At 44.7% G+C, this 23,386-nt stretch overlaps 1 protein-coding gene across 1 annotated transcript in view; it reads right to left on the bottom strand.

Annotated features, from left to right (window-relative positions):
- Nucleotides 1-23,386, bottom strand: part of arap2 (ArfGAP with RhoGAP domain, ankyrin repeat and PH domain 2) — a 195,775-nt gene that overhangs the window by 10,425 nt on the left and 161,964 nt on the right. Inside the window, exons 22-28 of the mRNA XM_056300208.1 lie at nucleotides 22,896-23,001; nucleotides 17,380-17,527; nucleotides 9,844-9,921; nucleotides 5,521-5,595; nucleotides 3,935-4,052; nucleotides 617-745; nucleotides 35-168 (exon numbers count right to left, since the gene is read on the bottom strand). Coding sequence (XP_056156183.1) covers nucleotides 35-168; nucleotides 617-745; nucleotides 3,935-4,052; nucleotides 5,521-5,595; nucleotides 9,844-9,921; nucleotides 17,380-17,527; nucleotides 22,896-23,001 — 788 coding nt within the window. The remainder of the gene's footprint in view (nucleotides 1-34; nucleotides 169-616; nucleotides 746-3,934; nucleotides 4,053-5,520; nucleotides 5,596-9,843; nucleotides 9,922-17,379; nucleotides 17,528-22,895; nucleotides 23,002-23,386) is intronic.

Here is a 23,386-nt window from a genome sequence, read left to right as displayed (position 1 = left end):
GGGAACACATGAAGTAAAATAAAAGTGTGCTTACTTTGATATCTCTGTAGAGCAGCAGCTTGTCCCCCTGCAGCATAACGTATTTGTCCTGGAATTTGTGTCCCGATAGCAGTTTGGAGGGTCCATCCTTGAACTTCAAATAGTCTCCTTTCAGAAACTGCTTCGGGCCTGTTTCACAACACAACACAACACAGTCAAACAGCAAAGACCCGTTCCTTGTGGCCTCAAACGCAGAAGACAAAGGAAGGGAACAGAGGGTGCACAGGTGTTCGCATTTCCTCAGCAGCAAACAAACCCAGCGTGATGAGGACTAAGCTATGCACCGGGGCTAATTTGCCTTGATGTGTTACATCATCAGAAACCTTATAGACTCAAAAACAGCACACATGAATACACACTCGATGCACAGATTAGCCGCATACGCCTGCATTTAAATGATAGCAAAAATATGTGGGATTCAAATGCAAACTTTTTCAAGACAAAGTATATATATGAAAATATTAAAAAACATATTTTCATATTTTATATATATATATATATATATATATATATATATATATATAAAATATAAAAAAATATATTCTAATCATCTTGTTTTATTTGGTTTATACCGTACCTTTATGGGCGGCCACCATTTTGGCCCCTGTAAATTTTTTGATAACGAGATGGGCCGAGCCAGGATCATCCAGAGAGCTCCACCCCAGAACCTGCTCAAGAATATTTTCTTTTTGGTGCAACGGCCGTTCTGTTTAATAAAAGAGCGGTACAAGATCAGCAAGAAGATCATAAAAAAAAACAACAAGTATAAACACTTCAATAAAAAAAAAAAAATACAAAGGAAAACAAAAAACCCACTTGGGACCACTAAAGTAAGCTAAAGTGTTCCCGTGACCTTTATGCAGCTGGAAATAAAAAGGGGCAATATAGTCTTTAAATCACTGGATTATGATTATCTAATTTGTCAATAGCATTAATAATACAATATCCACTACCGATGTGTATTTGTTCTCCCCCACCTCCGTGAATGTGTAGTTCAAATTTGCAATTATCCTCAGCGAATCTGAACATGATTAAGAAAAAAAAACCTTGTGTGCAAAACAGACCTATTATCTCTCCCTAATTGGTGAAGAGGCAACATGTTATCAGCACGCGCACACACACACACACACACACACACACACACACACACACACACCGTTGCCTCCCACCCCATCTCCCACTGATGCCTCTATCGCCACACTCGCTGGTTTTTCATTGCTGAAGAAAAAAAAAGAAGAAGAAAAACAGCCACAACGGCATAACTTATTCATAACAGCGGGCTTATCTTTTCTCTGGGATCTCTGCAAACCCACGCCGCAGAATTAGTCTCTCATTTCCCAACAAATATTAGCTCCCATTTTCTGCCTATTGTCCTCAATAACACTGTTTATCTATGGGTATCCTGCAGAAAGGCCTAATTAATGCATTTTCCCTCCTTTCTTTGTTTCTTTTTTTTTGTGTGTGAAAAACCCGTCACGCCACCGCCTTCAAAATAGCTTTGGCTGTTTACTCTGCAGCAAATGTATTGTCTTGGCATGCAAAATATGCTGAGCCCTGCGCAAATACATTTGGTATTCAGCGCACCTTGGTTTGTGCTTTTTGTTTTTTTTTTCTTTTCAGAGGAGGACAGCCTGTCCTCTGCAACTCTGTGAGGAGGTAGATTAAAAAAAGAAGAAGGAGAAGAAGAAGAAATAAACAGAAGAGTGCGGCGCAAACTCTCTGTGAACTGAGGGGAAGTGCACGGAGACCGCCGGCTCAGCATCTCCGCGACAAAGCGGAACTCTGACGTCACTCGCCCGCCGCGCTTCCCGCCGAGCGAGCCGTTGTAGGACGTCCACGCACAGCAAAAGAAGAAGAAGAAGAAGAAGAGAAGCGGCGCCATCCATGCATATTAATACGAAACGAAGCGGGTCAGCTCCCCAGGTCAATGATCCGAGGAGATGAAGGTAATGTATGACATACGCTGATGAGGATGATTAATTAACGTGCATATCAAGCGAGCGGCCGACGCTCGTACTGATTCCTCAGCGTGCTTTTCGCGCCGGCGGACAGCGGTTCATTAAAGAGATAGCGCCATCGGCTAATCACCAGGTCCTCCAGTGACGACTGAGAAGCCCGGTGTTTGCATGCACCCCGGATGAGAACGGCCTTTTAGTAACGCCCCCCCCCCCCCGTGATACATCAATCACTAATTGGATATAGATGACAGCAGCACGTTAGCAGCGAAAGGCTTTTTGACGAGAACGAGCTCTGGGGCTTTGCAGACAAAGGACGGACGCCTTCAGTCGACTTTTCAAATAAAAGCAACGCACCACTCAGACACGCTGCCCTTGAACGGGTGCCGCGGATCAATGACGCAACTTCCTTTTTTTGCCGCTCGAGGGGGAATTTGAATACTGACCTCAACATCGGTGTCGACGGGACGAATACGAACCCCGTTTAAAGTGGCGTCTGAGGTAACAAAAACAAAAACAAACAAAACAACCCGTGAATCAAACAGAAAGTGGCAGGATGGGGCTGTTCCAGCACCGCAAAAACCACTCAGCTGATCTCAAGCTGCCGCCGGACACAGTTCGTTCCTACCCCGACACCGTTTTAAATAATGAGTTGTTGTGATCAAACGGTGTGCTTACGGTGATCATTTAGTCTTTCATACACGGACAATTAACCTGGAAAGCCAAGGTGATTCAGGTCACTTTATTTTTTTAAATATTATATTCGTGTTGGTTTCATGGTGATGTCTATGGGAGAATGTCAGTCGCCATTCAAATCAGCGCTCTATAAGTCCCCCCCCCTTTATTTCACCCAAATTGTACTGGGCCAATTACCCCACTCTTCCGAGCCATTCCGGTCACTGTTCCACCCCCTCTGCCGGTCCGGGCAGGGCTGCAGACTACCACATGCCTCCTCTGATACATGTGGAGTTGCTTCTTTTCACCTGACGGTGAGGAGTTTCGCCAGGGGGACGTAGCGCTTGACTGTGAGCAAAGCTCCTCTCCATCTACGACATCTTTTGAGCTACGGCTTGTAAACAAATGTGCTACACTATAAAGAAAAAAAGAAAGCCCCTTGGTTGTCTTTGTGACAATTGACGCATAAGATGCTTCCGACATCCGGGCCGCGTAGCGGTCTATTCCATTGCCTACCAAAACGGGGCTCGCCGGTTCGAATCCCCGTATTACCTCCGGCTTGGTCGAGCGTCCCTACAGACACAATAGGCCATGTCTGCGGGTGGGAAGCCAGATGTGGGTATGTGTCCTGGTCACTACACTAGCGCCTCCGCTGGTGGGTTGGGGTGCCTGTTCAGGGGGGAGGGGGAACTGGGGGGAATAGTGTGAGCCTCCCACGCGCTACATCTACAGGTGAGAAGAAACGGCTGCCGACTCCACATGTATCAGAGGAGGCATGTGGTAGTCTGCAGCCCTCTCCGGATCGGCAGAGGGGGTGGGACAGCGACCGGAATGGCTCAGAAGAGTGGGGTAATTGGCCAAGCACAATTAGGGAGAAAAAAATGGGGGGGCATTGCCAAAATCTGAAAATTCACTTGGTGCCGCTTTAAAATGTTTAATTATTCTGTTGCTTACTGCCATGACACTCAACGGAACCACCTTCTGCTTCAAGGATCCACAAATCCGCCTCTGAAATCCCCATATAGCATCAGGTGTCATAAGCTTACTTTCAGTTTTAGGTCTCAGCCTGCTGTGGTTAAACATGTGACTGTAACCTGCAGTCTGTGTTTACTTCCTGTTGGTTACAGTACAACAGCTGAAATCCGGTAAAGCAGGAAACGTGTCTGCTTCATTATATTGATTTTAATGAGTTTATTGATATGGTCCGTTGAGTTGAGATCCGACTGACATGAAATAAATTAACAGACTATAAAATACATCCATACCTAGCTCTCCATTCTCAATGACCTCAAAGGTGGTCCACAAGTCATCCGGGCTGATGGGGACGTTCTTCAGCATCAGTGCGCTCTCTGTCAGATCTGTGGCCGTCATGTTGGGAGACAGCTACCACAAACAAACAAACAAACAAACAAACAGACAGATGAGCAGATTAAGAAACCAGTGGCGGCTAGTGCTGAAAACTTGGGGGGCAGGGGCAGCTGCTTCAATGTCCACACAGTCAGAGTTATGAAGAAGGACAATGTAGCCTATAGATTTTATCAGGGTTCGTAGACGGTGGATGATTGACAGTTGAGACGAGGTGTCGTGTTGGGTGGGAACATGACTGACAGCCACGAGAATTGTCCAATCACATTAGATCAAACAACATTAAAACAACACCAATTCACTGCCAATAAAAGTAGGAGTGTCTGGGGCGCACAAAACTGCGCCCCCGGGAAAATCTGAAGAAACCAATCAGACAGCAGCCTCAGGTCACCTGCTCGCCAACAGTTTGAGGGCTTACATAAGGTATCGTTTGGCCGGCGCCCCTCACCCAGGAAGTATATGTATTCAGACAGAAATCAACCAAATACTGTTTGGAACCAGTATTTAATGGATGCTGACAGACTGAAAAACTTTTATCTCATAATTATTTGCATTATACAACTAAATTATATTTATCATGTTTAAGTAGCTTTTCATCTCTTGATATTTGAAGGGGGGGCGAGGCACCGGCGCCCCGCACTGGCCAGCCGCCACTGTAAGAAACAAAGCGTGATGGTGTCAGATGTTCAGGTCTGAACCCGATACGCCTCGGACCAACTATGTCTTTTCAGAGGACAGCATAGACTCATCAGGAGCGTTTCAACCGTTCACAACCGTGGATGATTCAAGGCCTCGGGTCGGTGACAGTACAGGCCGAGTGAATAATGGCGGCACGGCCAAGTGTTTGGACGCACAGCCGCTGAACAGGAGAAAAGAAAGAGATGTGTGACGTGACCCCGCAGACAGGACAGAGTATCGGTGTCAGACTGCGTTTCTGAGCAGCCGTCTTCATCCTGTTTCCAATTCTCCAGCTGTTCCCCGACCCGAGAAAGAAGTCCATTACCTCCAGCCGCCCGCCCGCCTGGTAAAACGCAATTACTCACACAATTAAATCAGACATTTCTTTTGATTAGCTCACTTTTGATTTATTTCAGTAGCCGCAATCCCGCCGGGTTTAACCACCGATGTCTCGGCCCTATTCTATCAACCTCTCCATCCCACCTTCTGTGCAACATCCATATGCACTGCCATCCCTCCTTCTCTCTCTCTCTATTTTTTTCTTCTCTCGCTTGTCCTTTAACTGCCTCTGGTCCCCCCGCACTTCATCTCCCTCACCAACCTCTCTCATTTCACCTAACCCCCAGAGAACCCCTGGGAAAGAGACACACACACAAACACAAACATGCGCACAAACATACACACACACAAAGACATGCATGCGCACAAACACACAGACACACACACACAAACAAGCACACAAACACAGACATGCGTGCAGACAAACACACACACACAGACATGCATGCACACACACACACACACACACCTTGATTAAACAGCAGTTCTCTGGTTCCCTCTTCTCCAGGTATACCTCGAAGATCAGGTCTCCAGCTGGGGAGAACTAGAGAGAGAGGGAGAGAGAGAGACAGACAGACAGAGAGAGAGAGAGAGAGAGACAGAGAAAGAAAGAAAGAGAGAGAGAGAGAGACAGAGAAAGAAAGAAAGAGAGAGATGGGGGGGGCAGAGAAATCAGTAGAGAAAAAAAAAAAGAGCAAATCTGGAAAACAGTACAGCTGGATTCATTAGTTTTGTTCTAAATTCCTGGCCCGCTGTGGCCCGGGCCTAAATGAAAGTAAGTCGGAGGAACATGAGAGGATTTGTGGCGACCAGCGGTGGTATTCAGAGGTGGTTTTCAGAGGTGGTATTCAGAGGTGGTTTTCAGAGGTGGTTTTCAGTGCTGCAGGCAAACTCACCCCGCTCCCTTAACTGGAAGTGAAACCCTGCTAAATAAAGAGAACAAAGCCGGAGACAAAGCCTTTAAGGTGGAAGGGGAGGATGGCCAGGAGAAATTCAAGGCTCACCCAAATTGAAATGCGTTCAATATGTCTTTCAATATGTCTTTCAGTTCGCTGTCAATTTAAACCTTCATCACAAAGCACCTTGAAAAAGAAATAAAGGAAGTTCTCGTAGAAGTGCAGAAAAGAAAAGAAAAAGAAAACTGCGCTGTGTGCAATAATATAGTCAAAGGAAGCAAGGCCAGCAACCACACACACACACGTGTGCATTACCATAGAGCAACAGTCCTGGAGGTGGATGTAAGACCTACGGACGGAGATACTGGTGACTGCTGTGGTGGCGGCCACATCGAACCCGCCCGAATAGAAAGCAGCAGTCATGCCTGGTGTTGGGTCAACACCTGAGCCACCACCAACACATGAGCAAGACTGAAGGTGAGGGTTAGCAGCTGATGTTACGGTATCTGTCAGAAGGAGGTCCTGTGTGTGCTTGACCCACCACACCACGAGTACACATGTGGTGATTATGGTGCAAACACACTCGAGCTGAAAATAACCACTGGAACAGCCCAAACAACGGCCGCAACTTAAACACCACCAGAACAACCACGGTTTTTAAACTCTACATCCTGTCAAGATAAATACCCAGTTGAGATACTAACACATTACACATGTTAGTATGTCTGTTAGGAAACAACTGACACCAAAATGAACATTTTAACAACTTTAATACTATTTTTCAAACAATTTAAAATGGCCACGATCCAACGCCTGTAAACGCCCGGCTTGGTCGGGCGTCCCTACAGACACAACTGGCCGTGTCTGCGGGGGAGAAGCTGGATGTGGGTATGTGTCCTGGTTGCTGCACTAGCGCCTCCTCTGGTCGGTCGGGGCGCCTGTTCGGGGGGGAGGGGAACTGGGGGGGGAATAGCGTGATCCTCCCATGCTCTTCGTGCCCCTGGTGAAACTCCTCACTGTCAGGTGAAAAGAAGCGGCTGGCAACTCCACATGTATCAGAGGAGGCATGTGGTAGTCTGCAGCCCCCCCCCCCCCCCCCAAAAAAAAAATCGGCAGAGGAGGTGGAGCAGCGACCGGGATGGCCCAGAAGAGTTGGGTAACTGGCTGGATACAATCAGGGGGGTGGTGGATTCAATGCATGCAACACTTGAATTGCAACGCATTTAAAATGCAATGCCAACGCAATGCTGCACCATTACCAAACTCCCATTTGGAGTGAATTAAGTTTGGTTGTACCGCTAATTCAACACATCATTGTGTTAGGATCATCTACTAAAACAACTTCGCCTCCTCTTCAAACTCGCCTCATTTGTCCACATTCGCCAGCTGAAAACATGAAACGTTATACACAGTAGCATCTTTATGTGTAAAAGTCCAGTCCGGCAGTCATACGAGCAGCTACAGAGGCATTCATGAGTCAGGATCGTCGCTTTAATGGGCAAAATTTGTCACGACAACGGGTGAAATGAGCAGGAAGCCACATATCGGGGTTGACCATCTGCAGGTCCAATTTGTACTGATGCTGCCTTCAGCGATACAAATGATAGTCCGGTTCTCTGTGTGTTAGAGCGAAAATCTCAGCACCATCTATTGTAGCTTATAATTAAGAGATGTTTGGCCAGGGAGAAGAGAAGAAGAAGAGGGGTCCGAGAATGTTGGAGGGAGAATGCCATCTTACGTTCCCGGAGACAGGGCCCTATTTAAACAAAACGAAGTCCTTTTCTGGCAATCAGAGCCGAGTGGTGGTCTGTCTCTCAAAGTCTGACAAATAAGCGGCCGGGGAAAGGCTGGTTTTCTCTTCTCTAGCTACAAATTAGAGCGCCTTTATCTCGTCCCGGTGTCATTTTTATGTGCAGGCGTACGGAGGTTCACGGTCGCTGCGAGCAGGGAGAGCTCTGGCGATGATAGGAGGGAAGAGAGGCTTCTCCGACTCCGTGCAAGTGACAGAAATTACAGTCATCCGAACCAATGGCGAGGAAGCCGTAATTGAGAGAAGGTCAAGCGCAGATATGAAGGCCATCTTCGGTTTCTCACTCAGCCATTCCAGCTTCTTTTCCACTGTGGAGGGGTGAATGGGGGCACATTTTATAGACGTAGCGTCCCAGTATGTGGAGAGAGGGAGGACGCCTGTTTACAGTTTAAATGTTGGCTCCAAGTTAAAATGCAGGAGCGATGAGGAGGAAAATTGTGTTAAAGGGTTTTATAACCATGATTTTATGTTAGTGATGGAGAAGAAGGATGGGGAGAGTTTAAACAATGCTGAAATTTTTATAGCGCCCCCCCCCCCCACTGCAAATTCTTTACATTTTTTCCTAATAGACCAATAATATTCAACCAGGTGTCACGGGTAGACATGAGTACACAAGTTCTCAGTGCAACCCGTTAGTATGCCAGCAGATTTTTTTTTAATTTGGAATTTTCCCCATTCCCCCCCCCCCCAATTGTACTTGGCGAATTACCCCACTCTTCTGAGTCGTCACGATTGCTGCTCCACCCCCTCTGCTGATCCGGGGGAGGGCTGCAGACTACCACATGCCTCCTCCGCCAGCTGCTTCTTTGCACCTGACAGTGAGGAGTTTCACCGGAAGGAACGTAGCGTGTGGGAGAGTCACGCTATTCCCCCCAGTTCCCCCTCCCTCCCGAACAGGCGCCCCGACCGACCAGAGGAGGCACTAGTGCAGCAACCAGGACACATACCCACGTCCGGCTTCCCACCCGCAGACACGGCCAATTGTGTCTGTGGGGGACACCCGACCAAGCCGGAGGTAACACAGGGATTCGAACCGGCCATCCCTGTTTTGTTAGGCAATGGAATAGACCGCCACGCTACCCGGACGCCTATGCCAGCAGATTTAACCTGTTGATCCTCTCTTGTCTGGTTGAACGGGTGTTAAATAGTGAAAGGAAGTGAAGCGGTGAGTTGGAAAGAAAACTGACACACACAGGCAAACACAAACGTGTGCAAGTTGTTGAAAACGTCTGCAGGAAATCGCAAAAGAGTAAAAATTCACACACACACACACACATATACAAGTGATGGCCCCACTTCTTGGAAATAAGTGTATACTATACATCAGTACCACATGTGACTTCTCTAATTTTGAGATTATTGTGTGATGTGTCTGACAGTGTACTGTGAAACGCCCTCGGTCGCCACATCTCCCGACGCCAGTCATTCTGAGAGGTTATTTCTGGTGTGTGCCATAGCCGGTCTTGTGGCTACACCCGTCAGGTCTCTTCTTTCTGCCCTGGCCTTTCCAGTTCACTAAAACCCTTAAATTGAGTCTGGGCCGAAACATTTGTCCCAATTTTTACCTGCAAGAGATTTATAATAGCATGAGCCTTCAACTGAGTCCCCCCTCCCTCCCACAGCGGCAGACTCGTACTAAAAGCCTTCTGGTATGGAGGGAGAGAGCGAGGGAGTGAAAGAGAGAGGGGTAAAGGAGCAGGAGCATTTGATGGTGGGGAGTGGGTAAACAGCTTATTTTCCAACTTCAACAGCTGCACAAGCGCAGTATGATTACTACGTCAGGGCTTTGGTTATCTGAACCACGTTTCTCTGAGCCGAGGTATTCAGGCTTAAAGGAGCTGTCATTAAGGGTACGAGGAACAACGGCTTGGTTTTACTCACCTGCTCGCTCGCTCGCTCCCTCGACCGCTCCCTTTATTTCACACACACCCACGAGAGAGTGTTCAAATGAGTCCTCTGACATGGGACACCATGACACTTGCAAGAACATCAACACGCCAAAGCCAACCACCATGTATAAACACACACACACATACACACAAACTACCAAAGGTGTTTGCCAAAGGGGTTCGGCAGCTCAACTCACTGTGGTGTCTTTCTTGTCGTTCCAGCGTGTGATGAATCTGTTCTCTCTTTCCATCTGCTGCACTTGATCCTCATTGACCTGTTGAAAAGTGACCCACACACACACACACACAAACACAATGCCCATCATTATACTATCTACTGAGGTTCATCACCAGAGGACACTGTGGTTGAGTATGAGGTTGTCCTGTAATATAATAATACAATAATTCTATTTATATCGTACTTTTTAAAACCGTTACAAAGTGAATCAAATAAAGTTGAATCAGTTCATCTGGACACAACGTTTATAGACAGAAACGTTTCATCGCTCATCTAAGTGACCTCTTCAGTCCCAACTGACTGCAGGTATCCCCACCCTTATAAACAATACAGTGGCACAGCGACCGAAACCAACGACCGGTTTCATGTGCAAATATGGGTGTGACTTTTAACTAAACTAAACTAGCTAATGGTCACACCCATATTTGCACATGAAACTGGTCGTAGATTTCGGTCGTTATTAGTGGTGGGACTTGAGTAAAAAAAATTAATCGAATTAATTATGGGCTTTGTAATTAATTAATCGTAATTAATCGCATTTTAATCGCATATCGATATTTGACACTGGAAGCAACATTTTTCAATTCAAACAGGTCTTGGTAGATGACTAAATCAACGAATAGACACATACATACGTTTAAACAACAAAATCCTGTTTATTTTGTTCAAACAAGTTTGTTTTGTAAACACAGTACTTTTTGTGACCCCTGATCTTCTACCACCGAAAGCGGTCTACAGTCCACAGCAATCCATTTCGCCAGTGAGTTTGTTAATTTATCAGACGTGGGCTTACTCACCTTGGCTTTGAAAGCCGTCATCTGGCGGAGAGTCGGTGGGCGACTTTGCTTGGTTGTGCTAGGAGCACTAGCGTTAGCTCCGGTGTTCGTACTAGCTGCAACGTGTTTCACATTTAGGTGGTACCGGAGGCCTGAATAACTGCGGTGGAATGCAAACCCTTTGTTGCAGAGTCTGCACACAACAGTGCTCTTATCTAGGCTTCCATCCGACCGGTTTTTAAACGTAAATTTCCCATCCACAGAGCAAAGCAACGCGGTGTCATCCTTGTCGTCCATCACATCTGCTGTTAGCATACTAACTTGTTAGCCTGGCCTACTCCGCCTTCCGCTTGACTGACCTCACTCGGTGCATCGGTATAATCCGTATGCCAGAAACGAGTGCACCGAGAGGCGTTCCGTGTTGACTGGAGTGTAAATTAAAATGCGATAAAATGCGTTAATTTTTTAACGCCGTTATTTTCCTTATAATTAATTATCGAATTAACGCGTTAAAGTCCCAGCCCTAGTCGTTATACATCTGTCGCCATCTTACAATGCTGTGACTCGTCTGTGAATTTTCTCATTCATCCAGGTCATAGTTATCCAAAGGAATTGAATCAAGTGCAACTGGACTTGGTTATATATCCGGACCTAGACCAAACTAGTCTGACTGGCTGGTGATGAACCAGCCAGTCAGACTAGCTTGGTCTAGTCAGAAAGGCACGAACTGATTAAGCCCATTGGATGAGAGGCGAAACGTCTTCACGGATATATAACCAAGTCCAGTTGCACTTGATTCAATTCCTTTGGAATGATGTGACTGCAAACATTCCCAAATCCTCTGTGAATAGTACACATGGTCATTGAAAGTCTAGTGGTTTCATTCGTTATGCCCCTGTATCGTTTATAAGGGTGGGGATACCTGCAGTCAGTTGGGACTGAAGAGGTCACTTAGATGAGTGATGAAACGTATCTGTCAGTAAACATTGTATCCAGATGAACTGATTCAACCTTTGATTTTCTTACCCAGATTATTGAGCATGCAAATACAGTTAAAAAATGCTTAACGTATAGGATGAAATACACACATACAAAGACAAGTACACATACATACATACAAACACACATAAATATATCCACACACATACATGCAAGATACATAGACAAAAAGATTCAGGATTCAATAACTTACTGCCATATCAACTTCACACTTGATCTGATATTTGTTTCGGGGGCTCAAAGATAACATTAAATATATTACCATACAACACATACAAGAAGTGTCCACAAAAACATACTGTTAGAATAATATCACAATAATTCAGCTAATGATTAAATAATTCAATGAACGCACAAGACCAAGATAAACACAACAAAAGGCAAACGGAGAGTATTTATAAAAAGTCTAACCAATAGAAACCAGTTTTTAGCAGCCTCTTAAGACAAACCACAGATTCAGCAGATCTGACAGAATCAGGAAGGCTGTCTCAGAGTTTAGGTGCTACAACCGCAAAAGCACGGTAACCTCTGGATTTAAAATAAGAATGGGGAACAGATAAAAGGCCTTGATCAGAAGATCAACGCGACCACCAGATAGCACGGGGGCTTGACAACTCTGCTGTATATGCAGGGGCCAGGTCGTGCAAGGCCTTGTACGCAATTAGTAACATTTTAAAATCAATTCTGTGTTTTACTGGAAGCCAAAGAAGGGAAGCAAGAATTGCGGTGATGTGGGACCGGTGACTAGTTTTTGTTAACAGCCTAGCTGCTATATTTTGCACCAATTGAAGGCGGGCAAGAGAGGACTGAGTCATGTTAATAAAGAGGGAGTTACATTACCCTAAGCGAGAAAAGGTTAAGGTATGCACTAGAATTTCTGAGTTTTTGGCAGACAGTATAGGTCTGATTTTTGCAATATTTCTCAACTGAAACAAACAAGACTGAATGACCTTAGTAATATGAGTAAAGTTCAAATATTCATCAAAAAGAATACCAAGATTCTTCGAGGCAGTATTGATGTTGCTAGAAAGGCGGCCCATTTAGTGACTAACCCCTTTAGTAAAATGATCGGGGCTGATCACAAGGACCTCAGTTTTGTAACAGAAGCTAGGAAGTCATGAAGGGTAGTAAGATTATTGAGGTTATTAGGTTTAAACAGGAAGTAAAGCTGCGAGTCATCGGCATACACATGGTAAGAGATACCACTGTGGGAGTTAAGCAAATGTCCCAGAGGCACAGGCACCTTAATGCTACTTTAGGCCCTGGGGCTAGAGACACTTTGGAAGCAGCCACAAGAACGGCATTCTCGATGGACATGCAGGTGAGGTGGCTCAGTCTTTCCTGCTGCATAGTTGACTGCAGTCTACGTTCAACAAAGGACAGAGAAAGATCACTCTCCACTTGGTTGGTGACTGGAATTTTAAGGAAAAGGTGAAGAGCTGTGTCCTTATTAGGGAACATGGTCTGCAATTTTCGTCACCTCAAGAGTTTGCCCAGGGCAACTGCCGATATGTTAGTCTCACTGCACAAAAACTCCCAAAAATGAATAATTTTTCCCACAAAGTCCCACTCCAAGTCAAAGTGATTTTTTTTGGTTGTGGATTTTTCCCCTTTTTTCTCCCCAATTGTACCCGGCCAATTACCCCACTCTTCCGAGCTATCCCGGTTGCTGCTCCACCCCATCTGCCAATCCGAGGAGGGCTGCAGACTACCACATGTCTCCTCAGATACATGTGGAGTCGCCAGCCGCTTCTTTTCACCTGACAGTGAGGAGTTTCATCAGGGGACGTAGCATGAGGGAGGATCACACTATTTCTCCCAGTTCCCCCTCCTCCCTGAACAGGCACCCTGACCAACCAGAGGAGGCACTAGTGCAGCGACCAGGACACGGCCCGAGGCTTAAGCCCCGGTAAGCCTCTGCAATACAGTGTCAATGCCCAGAGGTAGTATACGTATATAATGAAAATAGAATAGGTACAAGGATTGGCCCTTGTGGGACACCCACATAAGACAAGAGCGGAGGAAGACACATAATTGTTTATGTGAACATTGAAGTCAGACAAGAGGAAAACCATTTGAGTGTAGTAGCAGAGATACCAACCCAGGTCAGTAGTTTATTGATTAGAATGGCATGAGCAATGGTGTCAAAGGCAGCAGTTAAGTAAAACTAAAATGGCATATGTTACTTTAAGCAGAGTCGTTTCAATGCTATGTTTTCAACGGAAGCCAGATTGAAATGTATCAAAGATATTTCGTCCCTCAATCAGTTATTTGGAGGAGCTGACGAGCAACAACTTATTCAAGAATTTTAGAAATGATGGGGAGTTTGGAAATAGGCCTGTAGTTAGCTGAATCGGTGGAATCTAGGGAGGGTTTTTTGAGTCGAAGGAAGACACTGGCCCTCTTGAAATAGATATGCATCCAGAAGAGAGAGATTAATTGACAATAGAGAGAAAGCAAGGGGCAATGACTGACTTAAATTTGGTTGGAATTATATTACCAGGGCAGGACAATGGACGCATATGAGAAACTACTATTTCCAAGAGATATTGCATGGAAATAGGGTTGAAATCAGACAGCAGAACATGGCAGGTAACTCGATCAGTGATAAACTCCAAGGTTGAAATTTGATCTGAGACCATTGATTTTGTTAACAAAGAAATTTAAAAATGGTAAAGAAGTGATATAAAAGCAACGTGTACACACACACACACACACACACACACACACACACACACACACACACACACACACACACACACACATATTGCCTGTGAAATGATATTCGCCTGAGGAGACATGCTGCAAAGAGGCAAATCACCAAAGGGCTTTGTGGGAAAATTGTGGGTTTTGGAGGGTAAAATGTGACCGCATAATTTTGGAGTCCAGTCTTTGTAGCACCAATTACACTTGAACGTATTGTTAATTGGAGAAAAATATAAAAAAAGAAAAACTGTGTCACTCTCAAAGTGCAGAAGTAGGTCGTGTGACTAACACTTCCGAAACTCATTTCGAAGTGGGAGGTCGGTGGCGATTATTTTGACGCAGCTGAGCAACAAAATGAATAAACGGGGCCCACAACAATATTCCGTACAAAGCTCTGGGAAGGGAAATGACATTTTTTATTCTAACTTCTTTTTCCCCTATCATTTTCACAGAACAGTTTGCTTTGTAAGAGTTATATGCATGGTGGAGAAGATTGGAGGGGAGGAAAAAAACAAAACAAAACTCAGACATGCACGCTCGTCGTGTGTGTGTGTTCAGGCCTGATAAAGGGCCCAGTCGACGGATTCGGGCACAGAACAAGCACTTTAATTAGCGAAACGTCTCACTCGCTTTATGACACGGAGCCTGTATTCACTGTTATTGGGCTCCTGATTGGCTGAGCTTAAAGGCCATTTGTCACGCGAATGATGGCGTCCCGAACCGATTTAGAGTCAATGCTCCTCCTTTAACGTCAGAACAAGAGGAATTCAGGCTTTCCGCTGGGAATTAGCATTCTCACGGCGCGGCATGTCCCATAAGCCAGGAAGCTCTCCAAGGGTAACATTAACGTCCCACCACCGAATCCCCTGACCCACCCAGTTCATCTGCAAAGTCAAGTTTATTGTTTCCCTTGGACTCACTTCAGTTCTGCTTTCTCGATGTTGAGGAGATAACAGAGTAAATTAATTCCCCATGCATGACCTAGGCATGCAAGACGACATTATTTGAGATTAAAAAATATATATTTTCCATCACGGGCGGCATGGTGGCGCAGTGGTTAGCGCGGTCGCCTGACAGCAAGAAGGTCCTGGGTTCGAACCCTGGGGTTGTCCAACCTTGGGGGTTGTCCTCTGTGTGGAGTTTGCATGTTCTCCCCGTGTCTGTGTGGGTTTCCTCCAGGTGCTCCGGTTTCCTCCCAAAGACATACAGGTCAGGTGAATCGGCCGTACTAAATTGTCCCTAGGTGTGAATGTGTGTGTGTGTGTGTGTGTGGGCCCTGTGATGGCCTGGCAGACTGTCCAGGGTGTCTCCCGCCTGCTGCCCAATGACTGCTGGGATAGGCTCTAGCATCCCGTGACTCTGAGAGCGGGATAAGCGATTCGGATAATTGATGGATGGATATTTTCCATCACTGTCATCAGTGACTGAGACATTCTCCATTCAAGTCCACAGGTGAGAAATTGAAGACACGTCATTTTACATCAGTTTAAGTGTGTGAAAATTATGCAGACCTGATAATGATCAAATGCATCTCTCACTAGCGACAGGTAGTTTAGACAAGGGTGGGCAGTTATGATGGCAAGGCAATTTCTACATTTAATATGTTACATTTATTCCATTAACGTCTCTTTTTGTCCCTAAAATGAACACACAAGGTCAGAACTCTGATACTGATGGGCCAATCCGCACATCAAAAGTCAGGGTCCAAGAGTAAAATGGATGGTGGTATGTGAGCAAAACATTTTTAAAGTGGACTACTGAGAGAGAGAAGCCTCTGATGAACATCGTTTTCTCCAGATGTGAATTTCCAAAATGGTCTTAATATGCATGAGGCCAAATTTGAGTTGGAAGGCATCCATCTTTACACTGGCTTTATGAATCAAAAATTTAAGGACTTTCTGGTAGTTTTTCACGCACATTTTCCTATGTTCTAGGACCACACAAAACAAGTAAATTCACTTTAGTGACTTGTCAATAACAACTACATTCTTGTGGGAAATGGTTAATTGTGCATCTGGAACAGGTTTAACTTGCATGGGATACCATCCAACCGATATGTACCCATTTTTTCCATTGAGTCACACATGTCTTGGGGTCAACCGTCCAAAGTAACGGGGAGTGCAGAAGAGAGGTGAAGAAGAGAGTGCAGGCAGGGTGGAGTGGGTGGAGAAGAGTGTCAGGAGTGATTTGCGACAGAAGGGTACCAGCAAGAGTTTAAGGGAAGGTTTACAAGATGGTTGTGAGACCAGCTATGTTATATGATTTGGTGACAGTGGCACTGACGAAAAGACAGGAGGCGGAGGTGGCAGAGTTGAAGATGCTAAGATTTTCACTGGAAGTGACGAAGAAGGACAGGATAGGAACGCGTATATAAGAGGGACAGGTGAGGTTGGACGATTTGGAGACAAAGCAAGAGAGACAAGATTGAGATGGCTTGGACATGTGTGGAGGAGAGATGCTGGGTATAATGGGAGAAGGATGCTGAATGTGGAGCTGCCAGGGAAGAGGAAAAGAGGAAGGCCAGAGGAGGTTGGTGAGGGAGGACATGCAGGTGGCTGGTGTGACGGAAGAAGATACAGAGGACAGGAAGAGATGGAAATGGATGATCCGCTGTGACGACCCCTAACGGGAGCAGCCGAAAATAGTAGTAGTAGTAGTAGTAGTAGTAGTAGTCTGTGTTAGACATGACGTGTGAAACATGCAGGCGAAGCACTTAAATCAAAACAAGGGAAAGTACAGAGAATTTGCTTGTTTAATTCCCACAACATAAAGAAACAGAGGGAGACACACTGGTTGAAATTTAAATACTACTTAAGTCCTTTACCACCAGTTTGATTTTCCAGGTATTTCAGTACTTAAATTTACACACACACACACACACACACACACACACACACACACACACACACACACACACACACAGAAGGTTTAACCTGCAGGTTGCTATATTTCTGCACTTGATGTGACCACGCCTGCTTATGCAACGCCACAAACTGGAAGCATCTTTTACTCACTCTGAAGAGAGTGACGTAGTTGTTGATGAGATCGCGGACCACGCTGATTTCCTGCGGGGTCTGTCCTCTGGTCTGAAACAGGCAGGAGGAGAAGACAGAAGCCAAGCGCTGGCTGGGCATCTGGTTTAGGTGGGAACACTGGTGAATCCTGGGAAAAACACGTTCAGTGATCACGGTTTATGGAACGTGAAAATGGAGGGTAAAGAAAGTTAGTGGCTGTGCACACATATATACGCATGTACCTTTGTATGCATGAACTTACACACACGCACACATGCACGCACGCGCATGCACGCGCACGCACGCACGCACGCACACACGCACACACACACACACACACACACACACACACACACACACAAGCATTTGGCTTGCCATCTCATCTGCACTCGTGCTCTCCCACAAACTCCTACACACATAAAGCAAAACTATACAAACACACACACACAAGCAGTTAATTCAGCAAAAGGGCCAATTAGGTCTTCTCCAAACAATCTACATCATTACCATAATGCAGCTTAATCACAACTATTCACTGTAGCTTTCGGAGGGAGCCACGCATGATGTAAGCATCAGTGAGCAAGACCGCAAGATGGATGCCAGACCGTTTGTATCTTAATACCACTAGAGGTGGAAGAATTAAAGGGATTGTCAGACTCGCTGCAGAACAAGGTCCAAGCCGTGAACTGGCATTAGTGTCTTATGAGGCTTCAAACCGGCGTATCAGATCACATGCACTGGAAGAACAGAAGTGCGTGTCCGTGTTTGAGTGTGTATGTGAGGGCAGGAACATGAAATTCTGTCTGGAAAAATCAAATGCTTTCATTTCAAAATAGAGTACATCATGCATCACAGTCGGTTTAAAGTAATATTGATAATGATAATAATAATAATAACTATTTATATGGTGCTTTTCAAAAACGAGTTACAAAGACATAAAAACAAAAGAAATTACCAGATAAATAATAAATAAAAGTAGAATTGATACAGTATAGGGGTATCCGGGTGGCATAGCGGTCTATTCTGTTGCCTACCAACACGGGGATCTCGGCTCGAATCCCCGTGTTACCTCCGGCTTGGTCGGGCATCCCTACAGACACAACTGGCTGTGTCTGCAGGTTGGAAGCCGGATGTGGGTATATGTCCTTGTTACTTCACTAGCGCCTCCTCTGGTCGGTTGGGGGTGCCTGTTCGGGGGGGGACTGGGGGGAACAGCGTGATCCTCCTACGTGCTACGTCCTCCTGTTGAAACTCCTCACTGTCAGGTGAAAAGAAGCAGCTGGCAACTCCACATGTATCAGAGGAGGCATGTGGTAGTCTGCAGCCCTCCCCAGATTGGCAGAGGGGGTGGAGCAGCGACCGGGACGGCTCGGAAGAGTGGGGTTATTGGTCAAGTACAATTGGGGAGAACAAGGGGGGGGGGATTGATACAGTATAGTGACAAGCAACAAGGCATGAGTTGCTAAAACACAGTAAACAAGTAAAAACAGAAGAATAGCAGATTCAAGAGAAAGCAGTTCTGAAAAAGTGTGTTTTTAAGAGATTTAAAAGAAGAAGCAGAGCTAGCCTGCCTGATCTCCTCTGGCAAGTCGTTCCAGAAGGATGGGGCCCTGACTCCAAAGGTCTCCTCTGCTTTTTATCTTTGACCTAGGAATTACCAACAGATCTCTGCCGGAGGATCTCAGACTACATTCAGGCTCGTAAGGGGTTAGTAAGTCAGTGATATAATTAGGGGACAACCTCAAACATGCTTTAAAATAATAATTCAAAATTTGAAATCAATTCTAAAATGCACAGGTAACCAATGTAGAGATGCTAAAATAGGCATTATGTGGACTCTTCTCTTGGAGTTTGCAAGTAGCCTTGCTGCATCATTTTGATCAAGTTGAAATTTGGAGAGGTTATATTGGGTGAGACAGGAAAACAGTGAGTTACAGTAGTCTAAGCAGGATATAATTAAAGCATGGATGAAAGTTTCCTGATTAATAGCAGTCAAAAAACATCTCATTTTTGAGATATTATGAAGTTGCAGAAAGCATGATTGAACGACTGACTTCACCTGTTGGTCAAAGTTAAGTTTGTTATCAAAGATAATACCCATATTTCTGCACTGGGTTTTGATGCAGTAAGAAAGAGAATCTAAGTGAGAGGAGAAGTGCTCCCTGTCTGGACCCATGACAATGGCTTCTGATTTATCAGAGTTTAACTGAAGAAAGTTTTGAGATAGCCAGTTTTTAACATCTGTAAGACAGGATTGAATGTTGACCAGTTGTGTTTTGTTGGAGTCAAACGAGAAATAGATCTGGGAGTCATCCGCATAAAAATGGAAACTGATATTGTACTTATGAAAGGTTTGACCTAATAATAATAATAATAATAATAAATAAATCTTATATAGCGCTTTTCAAGTACTCAAAGTCGCTTTACAATAAATGGAGTGAAACAAGACGACAGATGAACATAACACAGACATACAGGGGTGGATGGGAAGGGGGGCTACGAGAGAGAGAAGCGGCAGCCACAGACGACGCCAGCAGTACTCTCCGACTTGGACAGATATAAAGGGAAAGAAAAACAAACATCATAAGTCACATACTAAATCACAGATGCAGGTCAAGCGCTCAGTCCCCAGCCTGCCCCAGTCCAGGGGTGTATGAGCGGTTTGGGGGGCACGAGAAGGCAATGGAGAAGAGGTGTGTCTTGAGATGGGATTGGAAGAGTGAGAGGGATTCTGAGCTAGAGGCAACATGTAAATGGGCAATAATAAAGGGCCAAGGACTGAGCCTTGAGGCACTCCATAGGAGAAATGGGAGGTAGAGGATTTAAAGTCACCAATGGCCACACAGAATTTTCTATTAGAAAGACAGGAATCAAACCAATCTAAAATGATACCTGATATGCAAACCCACTGCTTAAGACATTCAATTAACATCCCATGGTCAACCGTATCAAAAGCTGCAGTAAGATCAAAAAGTGGTAACACAGATGTTTAGCCACTGTCAAATGCTAAAAGAATATCATTAAGAACTCTAAGGAGTGCGGTCTTAGTGCTATGACCCGCCCTAAAACCTGACTGAAATTAATCAAAGAGCCCATTGCCATTCATATGATCAATGAGCTGCCCAGCAACTATTTACCCGAGCCCATAGCCAGGAAGGGACATTTAGATATTGGGCGGAAGATATTTAAAATGGATGAGCCAAGATGTGACTTTTTGAGAAGTGTTTGAACTATAGCGGATTTAAAATAATCAGGCACTTGACCAGATAGAAGTGAGGAATTGATAATGGCTAGTACAAACGGGGAGATTGAATGAATTTTTTATTTTTTTTATTTACCCCCCCTTTCTCCCCAGCTGTATCCGGCCAATTACCCTACTATTCCGAGCCGTCCCGATCTCTGCTCCACCCCCTCTGGCAATTCGGGGAGGGCTGCAGACTACCACATGCCTCCTCTGATACATCTGGAGTCGCCAGCTGCATCTTTTCACCTGACAGAGAGGAGTTTCGCCAGGGGGACATAGTGTGTGGGAGGATCACGCTATTCCCCCCAGTTCCCCCTCCCCCTCGAAGAACAGGTGCCCCGACCAACCAGAGGGGATGCTAATGCAGCCACCAGGACACATACCCACATCCAGCTTCCCACCCACAGACACGGCCAATTATGTCTATAGGGATGCCTGAGCAAGCTGGAGGTAATACAAGGGTTCGAACTGGCGATCCCCGTGTTGGTAGGCAAAGGAATAGACCGCCACGCCACACAGACGCCCTTGAATGAAATGTTTCTAGAAGTGAGTTGGAAGAATGCCCAGTGAAGAGAAGGATGAATTCATTTTGGTAATGACAAAGGTTGAATGCTTAGTGGTGACTGAGTTAAATGCTAGCAGGGTGCAAGGTGTTTTATAACAAAGGTCAGGGAGGATTTGAGGAGGGAGAATTGCATTCCAAACAGCTTGAACCTAATTAGAAGAAAAAATGATATAAACTCTTCACATTTATCAACCGAGGGCTCAATAAAAAGTGCGGGAGGTTTTGTGGTGTGGCTGATAATACTGAAGAGGCATCTGGAGTCATGTTTATGTTTAGCAATAAGATCTGAATGAAATTAGTACGTGCAATTTTAACTGCCAAGTTAAAACTTTTCATGAGCTCCTTCAGCGTTTCAAGATGGGTAGCAAGTTTTGTAGCCCTCATTTGCATTCTGCTTTATGTCAAGTTCTCTTCATTAAACGGATTTCATTAAGTCAGGGCTGAGGTGGCATTTTAGGCTTTTTAAGTCTAACAGGGGCAATACTGTCTAAAATAGTTACACACGGTGTTAACAGATTTTAAATGGCCAAGATGTTAAATGAGGAGCAGAGCTGGAGGTCAGAAGATGCCAGGGTTTGGCAAAATTTACCTTCTGAGGATGAATTGAAAAAGCAAGCGTGAGTAATTTGTGCATCTCAGCTCATGGTACTGGAAAATGTGGTATTAAACAAAATAAGTTTATGGTCAGAAACCCCAATTTCTCTGCAAAGTATTGGGACTCTGAACCTCACCAATTTAAGCACACAAGTCCACCCAATTAAGGGTGTGTGTGTGTGTGTGTGTGTGTGTGTGTGTGTGTGTGTGTGTGTGTGTGTGTGTGTGTGTGTATTAGGGTTGTCGAAAATATCAATGTTTTGAAGGATATCAGTTCTGAATTCTTAAAAGAATACCGGTCTTCATCATACCACGCATTCGATACCAGCCATAGCCCGGCCAGCCAAGCTGAATCTCATGTGGCTGGTCCAGCTTTACCAGCCTCACTACTCTGCAGTTTGTATGTAAGAAAACTAAAGTTGGTTTGTCAAAAAGGATTTGGAAGAGGAAACCCACACACACACACACACAAATACACTGTAATACAAATACCTTTGTCCAAGTAACTGTTTGTGTTCAACTATTTTTTTTTCTGGATAGAAAAAGTAGTTATTATATTAAATATTATGTGTGACGCTACAGTTCCAATTGTGTGTGTGTGTGTGTGTGCGTGCGTGCGTGTGTGTGTGTATATATATAGCGTTTTTCCCCCCGAAACCATCAATGGTGTTATAATAAGTGCTCAACTAATGAGGAGCGGAACTGCAATGTATTAAAACTTTTTTTTCCTGTATCTGTGTTTTATATATATATATATATATATATACACACACACATGGCGTTTTTTTTCTGAAACCGTCAATGGTGTTGTGAGTGCTCAACTAATGAGGAGCGGAATATATATATAACGACAGGATGTTGTGTTGCTGGTAAGCCCACCGAAGCAAATTTGTAATTTGTGATATTGGGCTACTGGGCTATACAAGTAAAATTGATTTCATTTGATATATATAATGTTTGAGATATTGTGGTATTTTGTGATGCTTTTATTTGTCATGGCTTAAAAAATGGGAGCCAATATCAGTATAAAATTTTCATTACTGTATCATCGCACAAAATATTGGTATCATGATAACTCTTAAGGTATATACGTATTTTCACAGACGTACATACCTGTACAAATGCTGCAGCAGAGCTTCAAGGGTTGATCGGTTTATCTTCGGCAAACTGTGAATGAAGGTGGAGTACTTCTCCACTCTCCGCTTCTCGTCTTCTTCATCTGCAAAAAAACTCAGATTTGATCCACCTCTTTCAAATAACTGGACACGAAATAGAAGCACAAACATTGAGACACAGTAGGAGTGAATGCAAAGCTGAAAAAAACATGAGTGAAGGGGCAATTACACCCTTTCTAGACTTCCAATCAAAGAACATTTATTTAAAAGGGCAATGGGCAATCAGTCCTTATACATTTTTAGACACCATTCAACGCTCCATCGGTAAACATATCTCAAATAGGCAAACATGTCCCATAGGTTAACATATCCCATAAGAACACCTCCTCCTGCATCTTAGAAAAAATCCCCACTAAGCTGCTCAAGGAGGTATTTTCCACTGTTAGCCCTGTTATTCTGCAAAATTTTAATAATTCTCTGGCCTCTGGT

This window comes from Lampris incognitus, chromosome 20 (genome assembly GCF_029633865.1).
Source record: "Lampris incognitus isolate fLamInc1 chromosome 20, fLamInc1.hap2, whole genome shotgun sequence".
NCBI classification, from domain to species: domain Eukaryota; kingdom Metazoa; phylum Chordata; class Actinopteri; order Lampriformes; family Lampridae; genus Lampris; species Lampris incognitus.
Note: the sequence above shows the minus strand (reverse complement) of the source record. Positions and strands in the feature narration are given on the sequence as shown.